This window comes from Drosophila busckii, chromosome 3R, assembly GCF_011750605.1.
Source record: "Drosophila busckii strain San Diego stock center, stock number 13000-0081.31 chromosome 3R, ASM1175060v1, whole genome shotgun sequence".
Taxonomy (NCBI): Eukaryota; Metazoa; Arthropoda; class Insecta; order Diptera; family Drosophilidae; genus Drosophila; species Drosophila busckii.
Genome location: NC_046607.1, coordinates 1,153,891 through 1,174,089, shown reverse-complemented (window position 1 = coordinate 1,174,089; position 20,199 = coordinate 1,153,891). Strand labels below are relative to the sequence as shown.

The window sequence follows — 20,199 nt, the reverse complement described above, 5'->3', positions numbered from 1 at the left end:
TTTTCAAAAATTTATTACGTTTTGACCTAATCCAGTTAATTACCTACAACTGAAAAAAAATTTGAGCCAAATCGCCCCAGCCGTTCTACAAGTATTTTAGTATACGTGTGGGCTCCATTTTTATAGTAGATGCATTATGAAGTTTTCCAAATGTAGTTAACTGGGAAAAGGAGGCGTGGCAGACCCTACAAAGTTTATAAAGGCAATGAGTCGGTATGTCCGTCTCGATGTATGAACAACTGTCGAAATCGAATTCCTTGCCCGTTTTTGCTCATTTTGCGCATCAGCATGCGAACGCCCTTCGAAGCTCTCAGATTTTTCCAGTTTTTACTGCTCTCCAACGAAAGTTGTACATTTTACAAATTTACGTCGTCTTGTCGTCAGCAAAACAAAAAACTCTTAGTTTCGAGACCTAGTTATCTTTCCAAAATTAAAAATAAAAAAATTAATTTTAGCAACGCTTCTCATGCATTTTCTTTATTTGATTCATACAATTGTTTTACTATTTGAATTATTCATACAATTGTTTAATATTATTTTTAACCATCATTTGTTAGTTTTACACTTTCTGTAGGTTTGTTATTAGGTTGGATCATGCACATAAGTTATGTTACATCCATTTCTTTGACTTTTTACTTGTATTCTGAAGGCTACTTGGTGTGCCTAATTTCCGGGAAAATTATCGATTAGATTTATTATTATACACTTTGACATTTTTATTCTATCGGCCTATTCGTCCGTCTGTCTGCCTGTCTGTATATATGTATGAGCAACAAGATCTCTCGAACCGATCGGAAAAAAATTTTTGAAAACATTTCAGTTCCAATATTCTTAACTGATGCATCTGGAACAAGTCCATGCAGTCGCATGCTTGATTGCATATATCTCCTTATGCGAGTTACATCTTTATTGTCAAAGTGTATATAAAGTTGACAGCGTCCAACTTTAACTCCTAGCTTGTTTATTTCATACCTATTTAAATATTAATGGCGTGTATTTGTTGTCTTCTTAAAAGTCGTGGGCATTTTAGGCTTTAATAATACATTTCATAAAACTTTCTGTATAGAGATATAAACAATAAACAATAAATATTGTTTATAGCTTTTATTAGGAGTTGACTCATAGCTCAAAGATTTATTTGCCTAATTTGTGATGCTTTTAAATTAATTGTATACATTTTTAATGTTGTAAACAAGCTAGAATATATATCAAATTTTTTCTTATGATAATTCATATTAGAGTTTGCATTAAGTGTGTGATTTTTAAAATTAAATTGAGTTTAATTTTTTTTCTGACTGCAATTGAAAAAACGTCTGCATTCCAATAATCCAATATCAGATTATGCGTCATGTCATGTTATCATGTCAAACTTTTGAATTGTTTACTCGTTTGGTGATAAGCACTATTTGAATAATATAGATGCACGAAATGAAGAAATAAACATATATTGTTACGTTGTAGACACTGGATAACATTTATTTTTTCTTTTTTTACTATTAGATTATGTTTTCAACTCAACATTATCAACTAACCGTGACAGGCTTCACTAATGCAAAAGTAAAGCATATAAAAATACATATTTAACTGTTTAATAAATATACTGTGGCTTAACTTAATTTAAGCTGCCCATATTTTAAAGTATGTAATTTGTTTTGATTTTAAGCAACAATTAAGCTCAATGCTGAAATAAGTCGCAAACATAATGGAGTAAAGTATGATCTTCAGTTATTACTATGGCTTAATACACATTACCAAGGTTTAGTCTTCAGGACTAAATAAATAGCCAAAACCACTAGCTATCAAGCCAACTTAGAATGCAAATATATAATAATCGTGAGTATAACTTTTTAAATATGATTAATTTGTACTCAGAGAAAATCAAAAACGCTGTTTACATATTTAAGATATTGAGGTACAAGTGCTATGATCTTCGGATTTAAGTTTAGTGCAGCTGCTGCTGTCTGATACCTTGCAAGCATTTTAATCGATCTCATTTTCAAAATGTAAACAGACTTCTTTAAGTACTGAAACAAGTTGGGTTTTTAATATATCGATTATACATAGGACTATTTGATACACATGTATGTAAGTTGCAAATTCATTCCACATTTTAAATATAATATATTTTCAGCTAACACGTTCGCAAAACGTACCCATATTCGTATATAACGCTTTATACCTTTGTGTGTGTGTTTGTGTATGTGTGTGTGCTTGTATGTATATGATTCATAATTATCATTGCCAAAAGAATTTGTTTTCTTAAAATATTATTAGTTTCATATCATCAGTAATTAATTCATGTGCAAAATCTATTTATTTAGAGCTCACATATACTATGCTAACATCTATGTATACGTTTAACATATTTGCCGGATCATTAAATTAAGCTTAGATCACCTTATGCATTACCCAATATATGCTTCGTTCTAACTTTTTCTCTATTATTCCATTAATGGCATTACAAAAGTTTTTAGTTTTATCTAAAACACATCTCTGTTTGCAATTAATTATTTTTTTTTAGTTGTCTTTTGGACGGGTCTCTGCGGTGATTTTGTCCTTCTATTATTGTTTTTTTTTAATATTTTTCTTAATTGCTTATTGCTTTTCGAGTATAGCTAATTTTTTCTGATGCTGAACTCTATAAAACTGGCAAGGTTTTTTGCAAAAATTCTTGTTTATTCTCTGGGGTAGGCAGTGAAAGTAAAATTCTTACATTGTTTACATAAATGTGCAATGCTTTAAATAAAACTCTTTCATACATGCAACAACAACTTGGAGCAAAGAGATATAGTCGACATTTAGACAGTAGATAGTTTAAAATCAAAGACGTGTTGAAAAATAGGACTGCATTTATTTTTCAACTACCAAAAATTGGTTTGTTCTCTAATATATTTAAAATGAGCTTAATATACAAAAAATGCAAATTATAGCGACTTTTTCTATGGAAATTGATGGAATTAGTCTTGAAACCAACTTTATTAGGGTTTTAACACGGCAAACCTGAAGATGACAAGCTCAAGCTACAAAAACCAGAGCATAATTGGGTTTAGAGAGTCAGAGTACGTATGGAGTGCATATATAAGGCTACATTATATAGTAAAGCTTATGGTAACTTGAATTTGAGTTGATTTTGAGTAAAACATTTTGCACTTGAAATATTTAGTTTTCTTCTAATTTAAACGTTCTCCTCCTTGCTGGTATTGGCACTGGTGCCACCCCAAAAACGATCAAAGCGGTCACGAGCCTTCTCCAGAACATCAGCAGCTGTGGTGCGAGCTGTGGACGCCGTGTTTGTGGCAGTCGCTGAGGATGATGATGATGATGATGGCATGGCCGGCTCCGGCCTAGTGCTCTCACAGCGCACAGCCATTCCGGGCTGCGTGTAAATGGGCGTCAATGTTTTGCCATAGGCAGCTGCGCTTGTGGTTGGGCTTCCGCCGCTACTGTTGGCCTTCCAGGCTGTGTGGTAATTGTTGTTGTTGTTGTTGTTGTTGTTGTTAGTGGATGGCAGTGGAGGGGGAAACAGTTGTGGAAATAGTGTTTTGTTATGTTACGCAAGGAACTACGTAATGATACGTTATGTGACATATTTTGCAGACTTTGCTATTTTAAACTTTACATTTTGGATTGGATTGAATTTGAATTTTCAAGCATGAATTATTAAGAAGTGGCAATACGTGTGTATATGTTTGTTTATATATATATATATATAATAATATATATTATTATATATATATATATATATATATATATATATATGTGTGTGTGTGGTGGGTGGATTGGAGTAAAAGTTTTGCATTATATTTACGCTTTTTGAGATTGGCATTGGCTGGTGTTTTGCGATGTTTTGAAGTTTGGCTTAACGATGATTTGATTCTTATTTGGATTTGATTGATGGTTGTGATTAGCGATACATACATATACAGATACATATATATTTAGATACGAGTTAATATATAAATATTTGCAAAAGCGATTTTGGGTTTTTTTAAATTATAATTTTTGGTTTTCTTTTTACTTATGTCGGTTTAATTTTTTTATTTAGTATGGAGGTTGCGTTTATTGAAGAGTGTTTAGAGGCTTACCGTCCATTTTAGCCTGTTCGGTTAATTGTGGCGGTGCCGATTGTGGTGGCGGCGGTGGCTTCTCCACCGGTGTCGATGCCTTTATCTCGCTTTGAGGTCGGCTGTAGTTCTCGCCTGCAAATAAGCAAATATTTTATAAGTAAATTAAGCAAATAATTCGATTGATAAATTATATATGCGCTTTACCCTCTTTGACGTTTTGTGTAACCGTAAATGTCTTGCCAGTATCCAAGGGCACCGTCCAGTTTACTGGATCGGGAGAGCGCATTATAATCTGTTCCGGCGACTTGACCCTTGTGGGCTCTGGGGGCGATTTTACCAATGGCTCTTCGGGCACCTCGGGCACTGGCTGTGGACTGCAGCTGGAAATTGAAATCGCTGTCTCGCGTCCATCTTCGGAGTCGCCTGTTGGCAATTGAAAATAGTTATACAACTTTAAAGGCATTTAATAAATACATAAATTTTCTGGGCACGTGGTTAACTTGATTAAGGACGCATTATATGTTTGGTTTAGAGATTTATGCTGCTGCGGCTGTCGGGTTTTCGTTCTCTTAATATTGAGCAAATTTGTGATTGAGTTTTAGTTGGTTAGTATAGTTAACTTAATATCAAAATAAGTATATGTATGCTTAAGATAGTTTTTCGTTTTCTGTTTTCATAAAACAAAAAGCTTGTTGTAACTTAAACGTAAATAAACGTATTAAACTTAAACACGTATTAAGCATAAAGCTTAAAAGGCAACTAAATTTGTTAGTAAAAATTTAACAAAAATCCAAAATTTAATTTTTTCAATTTTTTTTTTGTTCAATTATTTTATAAAGCGCACAACAATAACGAACAGAGCATGCCACATTCAAAAGACAGAGAGCACATAAAAACAACAATAACTACAAATGTCAGCACACAAAAAATTCAAGAGCAAAGTGCTCTAATGGTGAGGAGCATGTTAAAGCTGTTGGTGTGTAGCAAGCAACAACGTCAGCTTATAAAGTTTCAAAAAGTTGTAAGGAATCCCAAATAATTTATAATAGTATTTTAAAATTACTTCATGATGTTTTGAAAGTTCTTGGGAACAGACCGTTGATTTAGTAGCTGAAATTATAACAAATAAAGCCCCAGAGTTGATCTGATAAAAGACGTTCAGCTGAGTAGTGTTTAAAATAAAAAATACGTAATACATATGTATTAAAGCTAAGGATGTAGATAGTTAGATATGCACTAGGACAAAATGACATAAACAAGAAGTTAAACTACAAATAATTATAGACTTTGTTCTATTTTTATAAATCACACGACTGCTATTCAACAGGTACAAACATTTATTACAACAACAAGTAACATTAAGTAATACACACACTTGGCTAAACAACAATGTTTTGTTTGCAACAAATACACATACAATAATTTGGATTTCAATTTGACACTCGTGTTGAATTCTGTTGCACAACCTTGTGGAATAAGTAACAAATGAGGTGAATTCTTAAAATACTTTAGCTACAGTCGATAAAAGACAAATGCCAATAAATAACTAACAATAAATCGTACCAATTAACTAACACACACAATTCCACACGGTTGTTAAACTAAACTATGAAACAATAACTAATGGATGACATTACCAATTTCAATTTGCCAATTGTAAAACAAAAGTTAGTTAAACACTCATAACTAATTACTTAGTTGTGTACGAAACATTTCAGGCGAGATGTTTAATGCGCAATTGTTAGTAAATTTGCTATGTGTGTAGTTTATACAAAAGTTGCAACACAAACATTTCGCGCATCAGATGTCATTTAGAGCATTTCCAGTTATTATAATTTATATTGATTTTTTTAGATATTCATTTTTTTTTTTTTTTTTGTGATCATTTATGGGTGTTGTTTTTGTTTAAGTTCAAGTTTTGCGGACAAACTCTACTCACTTTCAGCCAATTTTTTATCCTGACCTGGTACCGTTAGGCGTTTGATGTTGATGGTGGCAGGTCGGGTCGGTGGTGCCGATGTAGCTATCGATGCTGTTGATGGAACTGATGCGGTTGTTGTTGCTGCTGTGTTTGTTGCTGCTGCTGTTGCAGCTTCTAATTTTTGTTGCTGTTCTTGTTTTTGCTGTTGCTGTTGTTGTTGTTGTTGTTGTTCTTTCTGTAGCTGTATTTGCTTTTGTTTATTTTGTTGATGCTTCGCACTATTTGCACTACTATCGCTACTAGAGCCAACATTACTAACAAGACCAATGCAGCTAATATTCGTTCTATCTTTCTCTTTCTTACGCATTTGCTGTTGCTGTTGTTGCTTTTGAGCCTGATGGTGCTGCTGCTTTTGTTGCACTGACGATGATGATGATGGTGATGGTGATGATTTTGCAATTTTATTCCCACTCTTGGTTTGTGATAGTTGTGATTGATTAGCCTGATTAGCATTAGATGTTGCTGTTGCTGCTGCGGTACGAGCCGAACCAGCTGTTGCTGATGTTATTGATTCTGTTGCTGCTGTTATTCTTGGCGCTGCGGCTACTTTACCGATAGGCGGTGGTAGGGAACTACTTTTAATGCGGGATTGGAATGTTGTGGATAGGGTAGCTATAAAAACGAAGCAGTTTTTGGTTTTGGATGGTTTTTTTTTTGTTTTTTGGTTTTTATTTTTGTTTCGGCGAATTTCAGTATATTTAATTGTTTTTCATTAATGTTATACCAAAAACAAAATAGCCACATGAAAAAACAAATTTCATATAAATTGTTGTAGTTCAATATACATACATATAACTTTTATGTTTGAAATTAAAAATGAAACAAAAAAAAAATAAAATAAAATCTTTCAAAATATTAAAAAATGAAATATTCATATTTATGCGTTTAAGAAATAAAAAGAAAAGTATTGCATTCTTTTTTTTAATATTCCAAATATTACACCATTACATATAAGAGTAATTCACTTAACAGAAAGCTGCAATGTCATTCATTATTAGAAAATATTCAACCGTAATTAAAAAAACTGACTCTTTAAGTATAAGAGCGCTTTATCTTTAGTGAATTATCAAATGTACTAATGACTTTATATATTTGTTGCAGCTTTCTGGGGCTGTGCCTTTAAACATTTGTTAGTCTACTTAAAAAATGCTAATATTAAACATTATACATATGTGTTAGTGAATAATCAGTATATTTACTTATTTATGTACCTTAGTCTAAAACAAAGCAAGCGCGCAGCTAAAGTTGGACTCACTCAACCTTACATTACATTACAATGCATTGTAGGGTCTGCAAAATCACACACAACTCACTCACATTCACACATACTTAAGCGTTGTCACTGCACCGCCACCTAGTGCTTGCCCGCTGCTGTCGAAATAGAAAACTTTTCGTGAATATTTCCGGATTTATCTCGGAATTTTTTAAGAGTGCAAAAACTTTGTGTGCTTAATTATTATTATTTTCGAATGGGGCTTGAGGAAATTGTAATTCTAAAAGTAACTCATTTTGCTTGGGGTATAAGGTGTCACTACCTCTTATAGTTTCTAAGATCATGTTGCTCAGAAGAACTTCCAATCGTCTCATTTCCTTGCTGATCAAGAATGTATTTTAAACTTTATATTTTTATATTGTTGTCCTCTTCTAAATAAGTACAATACATTGCACAACTTAAGAACAACCATTCCATTTTTTAGGTCAAAGATTTATTAACGCAAATAACTATTATATTCTTCCCAGATTACCATAATACGAAATTATAAAAATAAGTTTCTTAATTATTTGCCGAAATAAAGCGCTGTGAACTTATTTCAACATATGTAGCTTTACCACTCATATAATTTTACTAAATTCAATAACAATGCTTTGCTATTAGCACATATAAATACAGGCAATGCTTGAAAATATTAATTATATTTATAGCAAAGGATATCACAACTTCGGGATACAACATTAAGCTTATTCAATTTGTTAGTCGTTAAAAACACCGATTTTCTTATTATTAATTCCTTGATATTAGTTACAGTTCATTATTTCGTTATTTATATTTTAGTTGATTGAGTTAGTTTTTGTTAGTAGATTTTCGGTCAACATGCTAAACTATATGACGTTTATTCGAGAAACCAATCAAACGCTTAATTACATAACAATAAACGAAATTAATATGTAAATCAAAAGTATTTGAAGTAAATTAAATGCATGACCAGAGACTAAACTAACAGAGACTTTTAAACTGTATTCGACGTTTTGATAACTAGTTATTGGTTTTGTTAGACACTTAACTATTTTAAATTATTGAAGTATGTTTATTGAAATGAACGTACAAACTTGAGGTGTAGTAAGTACTAAACTATGGATTTATGTAATTGAGAAACGTTTCGCAAATTAAGATGTTTAATAACTAATATATCAAATCAATCATTATTAATTAACACATGGTTTATGCAAACTAGAGCAAAATTAATATAAATCAAACCAAATCAAAAAATGAAATTTAATTTTTATGTTCTTTTCTGTTTTTTACAGTATTTCGCAAGTATTTAGCTACTTACATGGGCGTGCCTTACGTTCAGTTCCGGCCGATGTCGCAGATGGCGTAGTCACTATCTTTTTACGGGTCGTTGGCGCTTGACTGGCCGAGCGTATTTGACGCTTAGGTGACTCATTCTCAGCAACGCCAGGACCCACAGATTGTGAGCGTGCTGAACACGCAACAATGGTTTATTCGATGTGTTTTGTTTTTTTTTTTTGGATTTTTTTGTAATTAACATATTTGTTGTATGGTTGATTGTTGTGGGCGATTTGATTGATGATAAAAGGACGAGTTGTATGCATTTAATTGATATTTTTGCAGTTGACATAGGATAACATATTTACTTAAATATGAATGGGTGAGAGTTGTCCTTAAACGTTTTTTTATTTTTGATACAGGTATATGCAATGATGCACTACAAATTATATATGTCTCATGTATAAATATACATAAGTGCGGCTCTAAACTAAGCTAGAAGCATGTCTGCTTTTAATATAATAATAAGAAGGATTACTAATTTACTAAGTTTGACTATTGTAAATCAATTTAATGCCTTGAATCAATGTGCAATATCTCAACTAGGCACAAATACATAAGAAGTCTTAAAGAAAATTCCCATATTATACTTTTGCACCCATTTTATGTATATACACAAATAAACCGATGGCTTCGACAATTAGCATCAATAAATTAGCTTAGCAATAAAATAATCTCCTCCATAGCTTACGAAATGTAATTTACTTACATACGTATACACAAAAAAAAAATCACATATATTATATGCGTATGTACAAAGTCTTGCACACGAAATAAAAAGCTAACAATGTCAAATAGTAACAACTACGTTTAAAATTTGTGCACAAATTTCATTTTCAAAACCATTGTTTAGTGCACTAAAAAGATGATTGAAAATTGTTTATATATGGATATTTTTGTAACTCTTTTATCACGACCTCCAAATTGAAACTTTTAGTATACAGTATGCAAAACAATTTGTGAAAGCATTTCGGCAAAAAATTTTCAATAAGAAACAAAATCAAAACAAAATGTATATAACGGGGCGTATACTTATTGTTGGTTGTGTACATTTGTGATCTGCATCGTGTTAAAGTGCTCAAGAATATTTGCTTAAAAGTAAGTATATTTTTCTGTGTCGGATGCAGACCTCCCTTTAAAGTAAGTCTTGCAGCTACTTAGCCTAATAATCACTTACTTTTGAGTATTTTCTTGGGGCTGCCCTTCTGTGGACTGCCCTTCTGGGGGGAGCCATGGCGCGAGAGCGCGGTCTTCTTGGGACTGCCGCGTTGAGATTCGGACTCTCGCTTGGTTATAGCTGGCATTAATTTCTCACGTGTTGGCGACGGCAAAAGTGCGCCTTCCTCAACATCTACTGAATGGAACAAGTGTCATTGTGTCATTATCATCTGTATGGACTTATATGGCATACGGCTTACCCGGACCCGTTGTACGCTCCAAATGATGGCGTATATTGCTGAAACGTGCTGGCAGTGCTGATATCTCATCCTTATTATCAATCAAGTAGGATTGCCCGGGAACTCGTGGCTTGTGTGATTGTGGGGTTTTTTGCAATGGTGTTGATTTCTTGTTGTTCTCTTGTTCTTTTTCCTCCTTAGTAATGGGTCTGAAGGGCTTACAAAATTGAATATTTTTCTAGTGAGTTGCCAAAAAACCATCTTACCTATGCACAGATGAGGCCAAAGACAGTGCTGATAGTGAGCTACGCTTTGAAACCTGATCCCAAAGATCTCGTTGTTTCTTATAAAGGTCCGGATCAATTTCCATTCCCCAGCCACGACACTAAATAAAAATCCTATAGATTGAGTACATTCTACGAAATGATAAAATGTAATAAAGCAAACCTTATATTCGCCAGCCTTTTTACGCAATTCAACCATCTCCTTGAACCACAAGTCCAAATTCGGTTTTGAGTGCGGGGGTGCTGTGCCATTCATCACAACAATTTGGCCATCATCACCTCCAACAGGTGCTGCCTGTTGACTACTGTCCTTGGCATCAGCAAATCCGAAGTTCTCTTTTTTCGTTATGAAGTGGTTGATACGCTCCTGATCAATTGCTTGTGAAAACGGACGTGCGACAATTTTGCGATCCGCAAAATTCACTTGTCTGCAGGAAAATTGCATTTTCAATTAGAAAAAGTTAAACAAAATATGTGATATAAAAAAACATCTATGTATATATGTATAAATGATGGCAGGTGCAACACATTTGCAAGTGGATTTGCTTGGATGGATATTGGGTGAGCTGCAGAAACTTTTTAATTTTCTAAGTGGTGGTAAGTCATCGCTGACTTGTTGTAAAGCTTCATGAGCAGATGAATTCTGAACGTAACGAATGCTATATAATGATTATCATACTTCTCATATGGTTTTCTATCATCCGTATCGCTAACCAACGGTTCCAGCTCATGTAGAGTAGCTGAAAGCACACAGATAACAGATTTAATGGACTGTTTGATATATCAGTTGAATTAGAAAAAAAAAATGCATTTCAGGTTGTATCTTATTTATCATCATTTACATAAGGTTAAGGAAACTATAGTGAACAATTCAAATGAAAAGAGTTCTTTCAACTTTGCAAAGTGTATCGAATAAGCTAGAAGTAAAGTATTTAACTGAGGTAGTAATGAATAATAGCAAAAGAAGGGCGCTCGTTTGGTTAATTGGTGAGTGGTTTTCACATTAGTATTTGTTAGTAGTGGCTGGCTGCTTTATCACAAACAAAACAAAAGTTGAAAATATATATAATATATATAATAAAAAGATTTCAAATGTGATTTGGGTTGGCATTGTATTGAATTTGATAAAACTGTATAATTGCTAATGTGTTTGAAGCGTGTTTGGTGTATCTGAATTTTAAGAGTCGCGATCAGCTTCTTTGGAATATAGAACGAAATTTCAACCAATTTATCTATTGATAAATATACATACATACAAAAAATAATAATATTTCAATTTAAATGCAGCGTATGTATGTGTTTATAGTTTTGTAATTATACGATTCTTTGTATGTGTGTGATTTTTTTAAGCACTACGGCCAATCTGTTCAGGCTGCTCTAGAAAGCTGCTCAAAGGTCAAGGCGTCTCACAAGATCTATAGGGCAATACTTAAAAGCTTTGCATAATATACAGTTTCGTTTTATAAGTAGGCATGTAATTAAATACGAGTACAAACAATTGGATGTAGCATTGCTTATGAAAGTGTTTTAAATGTGGCTTACGTTTTTGATCGCCTTACCTACATGGATTTTTTGAACTGTAAATTTTAAGGTCTGCAAACTGCTTGAAATCATAAAATAAATGTAAAAACCCATTTACAAATAGTGATCATATTCCTTATCTACTATATTCTATTTGTGTAGACACTAATTTAATTGAGTCCATTTCATTGCACTCGGTAGCTTGAGCATTTAAATAGATTTATTTTGATAAAATATAAATGCAATATGTTTAAGCTTGATATGTGCATATAAGTCATGTATGTATCATGAATTCAATGATAGTTGGCAGTATATCGAGAGCTTACTGTACAAGTATATTCTAAATTTGGTTGCTGGAAAAATTTTAAGCCACTAAAGATAATGCCTATTGTTGACTATTTAAATTTTATCACTTCAATATACATAAGTTCTGTTTACAATTTATTGCCCTTAATTTTATTTCATTGGCGACTTACCCAACTTTTAATGAAAAATAAAGAATACAAATATTTGAATTATTATGAGGTCCCTTAATATGTACGATAAATGGTTGAATTAATTATGATAAATTATGCATGTTACTAATCAATTTTGCCGCATCGCACATGCAACGTAACTAAAGCCTCCTACGCTTTATACAAACTAAGGATAAACTAACAAAATAAAGCATTAAAAGTAAACTTGTTAAACAACCTGCGACCGCATGCTCCGACTACACTTTGCTAGTTTTTCAACTTGCGCAAAATTGCATTGATACGTGACATATGTAAGTAGTTACATCTAGGCTTGTGGCCTACTAAAAATATAAATTTTATAATCAATGAAATTTTACGCATGCTTTGACGAGTAGCAGTAACATTAATGAAGATGTCAATATGTAATTTACCATGTTTGTAGATTGAATTTAGATCAACACTTACGTCAGCTGTTTGTTTTTTTCTTGTTTGTTTTCTTTTTGCTATAAATTAATGCCTGTGTATGTGTTCTTTTTTTAAATGGAATTTAGCATAATTTCGTTCTATATAAAATAGATAAAACCAACTTTAAAAGACAAGGAGAGTAATAACGGCTAACTGTTCAAAAATGAAATAGTATTTTTAAAAGCGTTTAAACAAAATTGTTTGCCTTTAAATATAGAGAACTAAAAAGTGTGTGCCTAAAATATTGTTTTTATAGACTAAACGACTTAAATGTTTATTGGTGACTTAAACATATATGTAGGTTACGCAATAGCGTAATATAAAAACTATTTGATTCAAATCGATGTAACAGCTAATGAGTTAGTTAATGAAAAGCAAAATTTTCAAAGCTGAGTAAACAATTTTGTTCACGTTTTCCTGAAGAATTTGTTTTGGTTTTTTTTTTTTGTTTTGAGAATTTGTCAGTATTGTGAGTAGTGAAATAATTAAGCTATTTGTAATTTACCAACACTATCTTAAACGCTTATTTTGTGAACGGTATATTGTTCTTATATCTGAGCTCAATGCTGCAGCCACTGCACAAACTTTTGTTAAATTCGCATAAAAATGAATAAAATAAAACTTTAATACATATTTTTGTAAGCTGCGCGCACAACAATTACTTGGAAAAATGTCAGTTTTACAAAACATACGCAAAAACAGAATTATTTGATTTCAAGATTAATATTTTCAGAGATTAGTTAGATTAGTTCAATTAATATCAACTGATTGGAAACAAACAAAGAGAATTTAAAGAGTACGCTCATTTAGTAATTTTTAGTAATAAGTACAATACATATACGAGTTATAGAGAGAAACTATGAGCTATTAGGAAATGTATTTATATTTGTAGTAATTAATTTAAAGTAGTAGGTAGTATTAAATGCTTAGCGACGACATATTGCTGTCGCACCTTCTTTCTGATTTGTTGTACGTTTTTTATGCACCGTTGGCAAGCCGCCACCCATCGATTGATATTGATGTGTGTGGCTGTGCATGGATTGGCCCTGACCACCCGATCGGATCGCGCCCAATGATATTGACTTTCTCGGATAATCGCCGGCGGCGGCCCTTGCTGTTGAATCGGCGCCGGCGCCCTTAATCCGTCGCACATTGGGCCAAACAAATTGCAGGCGATACTCAGTGCTCAATTTTGTGATAGTCTTTTTCAATAGGCCATTTGACTCACCCGCCTGCAAAATAGAAGAGCAGAATCACGAAAGGCGAAAGAGATAAAAAAAAACAGGAAGAGAGAGCATAAAGAAATCAAGAGCATTGAAATTACAAAAAATTGTTAGAATTATATGTTTAATTATTATAGTTTCACAAATATTATTAATATAATTATTCATATATAACAAACAGTTAATTTAAGTGCAATATTAGTTTTTAAGAAAGAAGAAAAGAAAGAGAGAGGGAGAGAGAGAGAAAAGGAGAGAAAAAAAGAGAAAAATTCACACAGTACAAGTATATATTTTAATTTTTCATCCATAGTGCATTGATATTAATTGGTTCAATTGTTTATTAACAAGTATAGGCACAAAAATACATATAAATAAATATATAATATTAGATTAAATTTCCTCAACAGACACACGCCCTGTTTTCTTAAATTTCGATAGAATGTCTCACTATTGTTTCTTCTTCTGGTGCTTACGTTATCTGATATATCCTTGCTCATACAATCGGATACCGTCAACTTCTTTGGTTTTATAACATATGTGTTATAATTTTGTGTGAATATCTGGTGGGTGGGATTCTTTATTCCGGTGGTAAATCAAACTTTTTTTAAGAACCTTTTATTTAAGCCAAAGCATTTTTGTGATATTTTCAGTTATATTTTCTAGGAATATTATCGATAATGTATAAATATATGGGCAGGGTAATCTGTTGTATACATTAGTATATACTATACAGTAGAGAGAAGGCATGTTTGAAATTGTTTTGACGTACAGCATTTGTCATCTTATGTGTAGTATAAAATGTATATTTTAGACTTGCAAAAAATTTGTCAGCATTTACTCACCACTGCTACCTACTGTACTGTGCATATATATGACTTAAAGGATCGGTGCTGTCACCTGCTCTTGCAACATTATTGTGTACGGACTACACCAATCATTATGATAAATTACATTTGACAGATCAATGCACCTTTTTAAAATATCTTACTTCAATCAAAACTTAAAAGGGTCAATATATCCAGGTCTTATAGAAAATAAAGAGCTTCACAGAATTTTGTTAATATAGTTTACATAAATAAATGAGTCGGAACATTTGCTTGGCAGATCTCGACAAAAGTGTAACATTTTAGGTCTAAGCATGCCGTTAAAAGCTTAAGTACTACAAAACATCCAAGTACTATCTTATAGATTTTATAAGCAGGTAGCAGATATATACATATGAAGAACTACTGAGAATAAAATGTGCAGACAATAATCAGAGTATTTCAGATTTACAGATTAAAAGTGTGAATTTAGCTCGAGTCTAGGGAACAGACAAGTTGAATGTTTGACAGTCGAATCAATACCAGTTTAATGGACACAGACAGGTATACATAGAGCCACCCGCGATTGCTTGCACTCGTAAATTTCTCGTGCCTTAACAATAGGCCAACCGAGACGAGTTACAAATCTAAAGACATGTCCTGTGTATTCTACTTGTTCCATACATTGTCTTTTGAAAAAGTGCCTACAATGGCAACAGTATAGCTTGCTTGGTCGATAGACAGCGCCAGTGACAAACACTAATAGAAATTGTTGCGCGTCGCATTGGTCCAGTGCTCGGATGGTACACAAGTCCAATGAGGCGCGCACGCTATCTCGAATCTGAAAACTAGGGAGAGATTTTTATGTGGCGCCACGACAATGCATAAAATCATGCTTGTTAATAGTTTTCCGGACTGACAGCTGAAGGAGAGTGGGGAGAGCTTTTAAATTTATACAAAGCGTTGCCTTTGCAGAATAACTATAGAAGTTAAGAAATATTATATAAAAAATTCAATATGCGCATGCAGTTGAGTACACTTAAGCATTTCATATACATATAGAGGTTCCATGTGATTTTGATATTTTTTTGCATACGATTCGTACAGAATTCAATTTTCAATCAATATTGCAGCTTAAAGCTTAACTGCTCAAATTAATATGAAATGAAATTTAAGTTACAACCATACATAGACTTTTAACAGCAATTGCTTGTCCCCGTGTAAATTTTAGCACAAATTTCAAAGTCACATGTATGCATATATACAATATACTATAATACAAATTAGTAGCTTTGCTTGAAGCGCACATAATTTTGTAATTTGTGTTATGTATATAGTAGACTATATCAATCAATCTTTATTTATGTGGCGTATACACAGATTCAGCAATGAGCTCATCTAACTGAGAAATGTGTACCTGTTTACTTGTGCCTCCATCGATTTCCTTTGCAGCAGAATAGGCGCGTCCATTGGGCACAACGGGAGGACCCTCCGATTTGCTTCGACGTGAAGGTGTTCCTCGCTCCTCCGACTGAAAGTAGAAATTCCATTGGTGAATGGAATGGTATGTATGAGTTAATTAGCCGCTCATTAATATTACGCATACGACATGGTGACGCATGTCATCAGGTAATATATAAAGCCTGGCGCTCAAAACAACTCAATTAATTATTTCATGTAAGGGTGTGCTATTAACTATATACACATATTCACACACACACACAGCACTTCCACAAACAACTTGGGAAGTGTTTGTGTCCTTGTGCGCAACATGTGCGCCTCCGAGTGCGCATTTTTAATTAGCGAGGCTACGAAATGACGCTGCTGCACCATAAAACCCACCAGGTGACCATATTATTTTCGTTGTTTCCGCTCTTTTTTTTTGCGTTCAGCATTAGCAGCCACTGAATGTGGCAAAAATATATGTGCATTCGCATATAGCATTTCTCTATATATGAACTTATATGCACATACTTGTGCATAAACGAATTAACCCAACTATCCAATTGAGCAAAAAGTCAAATTCATGTGTGGTGTGGTGGTTCTATTGAAATTAACCAGAAAGCGATTTATGAAGCTTTTAAAATTTTCTCGCATTCTCGCTGCAGCGCCACCTATCGCTTGATTTGACGCTCTCATCTCATTATACTTTGTATATGTATATTTAACTTCTTATTTCTTGAAAGAAACTTTCCAAACTTTTTATGGTGTTTACCTCCGTTATAAGCTTTTAAAAATACATGTACAAAGTCTTATCTGTATGATATGATAATTCATAGAAAATTAAAATGTATAAGTATATTGACTAAATGTTTTTGAATTTTTTTCATTCATTTTACCTTAACTTCGTAAATTTATTACACTTCATAATTATTATTTGAACGCTATTATATTATATTATGATGATTATAGCATATACATAAAATCTACGATAAGATTGCAACTCAAAAAAACCTAATTGATTTTCTTTTATAATTTAATTTAAGTTCTTAAATTGGAGGCCAACTTTTATTGTCAGAAATCACAGCTGTTTTGCTTGTGAAATGTCATGCCAAAATACATAGACTTACCCTTGCCGACCGGTACGCACTATTATCGCGGCGAGCATCTGTATACTCCGATCCTATAATAAACTCGTGCGATTTATAAGCCAATTCAGGACATTTTTTTCGGCGCGGCAATGGCGGCTCGTTCGTTGGACCTATGGGATGCATGTAAACATAAATGATAAGTAAAATAGAACAACGAATAGACAAATTCAATTTCTGTATATACTGTACGTACCAACAAATTGACTTGGATTCGGCGCTGGGGCACGACGCACAACCTCTGGTCTCGAATTGCCCGTAAATTCATGCCAACGGTAAGTGCTCCTATACTCCGAATGGAGCTGCTGAAATATAGGCACAGATTGATGATGGTGATAAGTTGGAGTTACGCATATTCAATTAAGTATTAGAGATAGAAACCAAGCAAAGTAAAAATATAAACTCACTGTAAGCTATGAACAAACTAATCAAAATATATTTCAGTCTAATACTAATAAAAGCTTTTGTACATACATGTGAAATGGCTGCATGAAAATTGTATGAATTTTAATTTCCAATGCCAGCCGATGACAATGCTTTAGTTGGGCAATTTGGCCAGTTACTCGACAAGTCTCGAGTCGGGCACAGAGCCAACAATGTGCTTGTGTCGCATTTCAATGCAGCATTTTGCTAAATTCGTTCTTATTCTTCTGCTGCCCAACATATGATAATTGCAGCAGCAACAAAAAGCCAACTCAAATAATCCATTGTAGTGGCCAATTTCGACAGCTACCACCCATAAGCATGTGTGTTCTGAAACTTTATGGCTATGACCGAAGCCGAAATGCGTACAAGTGATGGTATTTTTCGTATCGATTTAAGTCACACAACCACTACCACAAGTACTACTGTCCTCACTATGTAGGACATTTCACATTATATTTTCGCAGCGAATAGCAAAAGCTGTAAATTTTGCTAAAAACTTATAGTGACAGTTAAACAGACGGGCCAGATAGAGACAGCGCAACTACGACAAACCAACAACAACGAAGGTCCGACAATCGCGAGCGTTGTGGAGTTAATGATGGTGTCAGTTGTTTACTGTAACTTCTCGTGGATACGTAGCTGTAGTAGTAGTACTCCTTTTGTAATCTCTAACTTTGCTCTCTTACGTTGCAGCTTGCCGTATTTTGTATTCCTCTATTTTTACCTTACGACAAGACTATACATATGTATATATATAATTACCGCTCTGCACGCAATGTCAGCAGACAATGCCGAGTGCTCAGCACGCATCATGGTTGCATTATTTATTCAGCTGTCGTTTTAGATTTAAATTAGGTCAGATCAGTGAAAATTCTTATCCTAAATTTGTTTATTACTTAAGAGGAACTCAATCAGTTTGGAAACAACTTTAAAACAAAAATATTATAAATAATAGTGCAATGCCAAGTTAACTTCATTAATTAAATTTATGGCGAACCATTGGCACAAGTCTAGACAGTGCTTAGGCAGGCAAAAAGCTATTACAAATTCCATTATAAATCAATTCACCGAGCAATTACAATTACTACACGATGTGCCAACCACCAGCAGCCACTAGGGAATTTATAGTGTGTGTGAAGTGTGCCGGGAACCCTTCACAGAGCATTTATTATTTATATAGTACAAAAGCTGCACTTTGCGGTAAAAATTGTAATCGACTCTATTAAAATGCGTTGCCCTAAGAATGCATTTGTCATGTTTATCGACAGTGGGGGAACGCCGGATGTGTGCACGTGGCGGCAACACCTGCCTCTATTTATGGCAGAAAAAATTCACAATATACGCACACGCCCTTTGTAGCAACCAATCTGCAACTATTTATCATGTGAGTCAACATTGGCTTGGGAACGGCACACATATTTATACTTGATTTATGAACAATTTATGTTGTGGCTTCAAATGCAGCCACCCGGTGCAATAATATTGAACATCGTATTTCAATTGGTTCATTATACACATTTATGTATGTACAAGTACTATGTATTTGTATTGAGGTGACCTATATTATATTAAATTGGATTTGAAATAAGCTCAAATTATTTTAAATACACACTGAAAGAAAAACGCAAGTATTGTCTCATAAAATGCTCATTAAAACACAACCTGCGTGTTTCAATGATAAAATTAATTAAATTTATAATGAGCTCAGATTTTTAATTAAGATTGTTGATTGATAACAAAAGAACAGCCTTCAAGTCATTTTTTTACATTCAACTCTGTATATACAACAATACCTTGGCTTAAAATTCTTTTTTAAATTAAAATTTTATTTATTTTGAATGAGATTAAGCTAGATAATAAATCTAATGATATGTTAACATTTTAATTCCTCCAATCTAGAGTTGCAAAAAACTTCCTTGGATATTTTACACTCTTTTTTAAAACATCGATATTTTGTCTGCTGTATCGTGTAATTTACTATCCAGCGATAAATTCGACGAAGACTAGGATAATGTTAAGGTTATAATTCATTATCCGCTGATCAGATACTTCATGTACATAGGTAGATAGATTCTAGGTTTTACCCAATATATTTTTTCAGATTTAATAGAGTAATAGCACTACTTAACCTTTCTACTATTCATTTCATTAAACATATAGCCAACATAAAATTATCGGACGTGTTCGTTGGGGGAAAGCATCTAAAAATGTATATTGCATACTTGCAGGCGGCATCGCACAGTGCCAATCTAATAAATTTTTAGGTAAACAGAAAGCACTAGGCAGCACACACATTTTGCAGATGAATATACTACAAAAACGTGTGTAAGTTAAACTACCCAAAGGGACAATAAAGTGTTATGAAACCTAACAAGAAGAATTTTAAGAGCATTTATTGTTAGCTAGACTGCCTGAAGATA

General features: G+C 33.3%; 1 protein-coding gene across 1 annotated transcript; it reads right to left on the bottom strand.

Annotated features, from left to right (window-relative positions):
- Positions 1–463: 463 nt before the first annotated feature.
- LOC108603576 (alpha-protein kinase 1) lies at positions 464–18,592 on the bottom strand. The gene is made up of 15 exons (XM_033294232.1): positions 18,542–18,592; positions 17,550–17,658; positions 17,336–17,466; positions 16,183–16,296; positions 13,692–13,971; positions 10,978–11,038; positions 10,462–10,726; positions 10,281–10,399; positions 10,036–10,223; positions 9,795–9,971; positions 8,601–8,750; positions 6,007–6,660; positions 4,272–4,490; positions 4,086–4,199; positions 464–3,459 (listed from the first exon to the last, which is right to left on the bottom strand). Exons 1-15 carry the CDS (start codon positions 18,590–18,592, stop codon positions 3,176–3,178), a joined length of 2,916 nt encoding a protein of 971 aa, XP_033150123.1. The 3' UTR covers positions 464–3,175.
- Between the last annotated feature and the right edge of the window lie 1,607 nt (positions 18,593–20,199).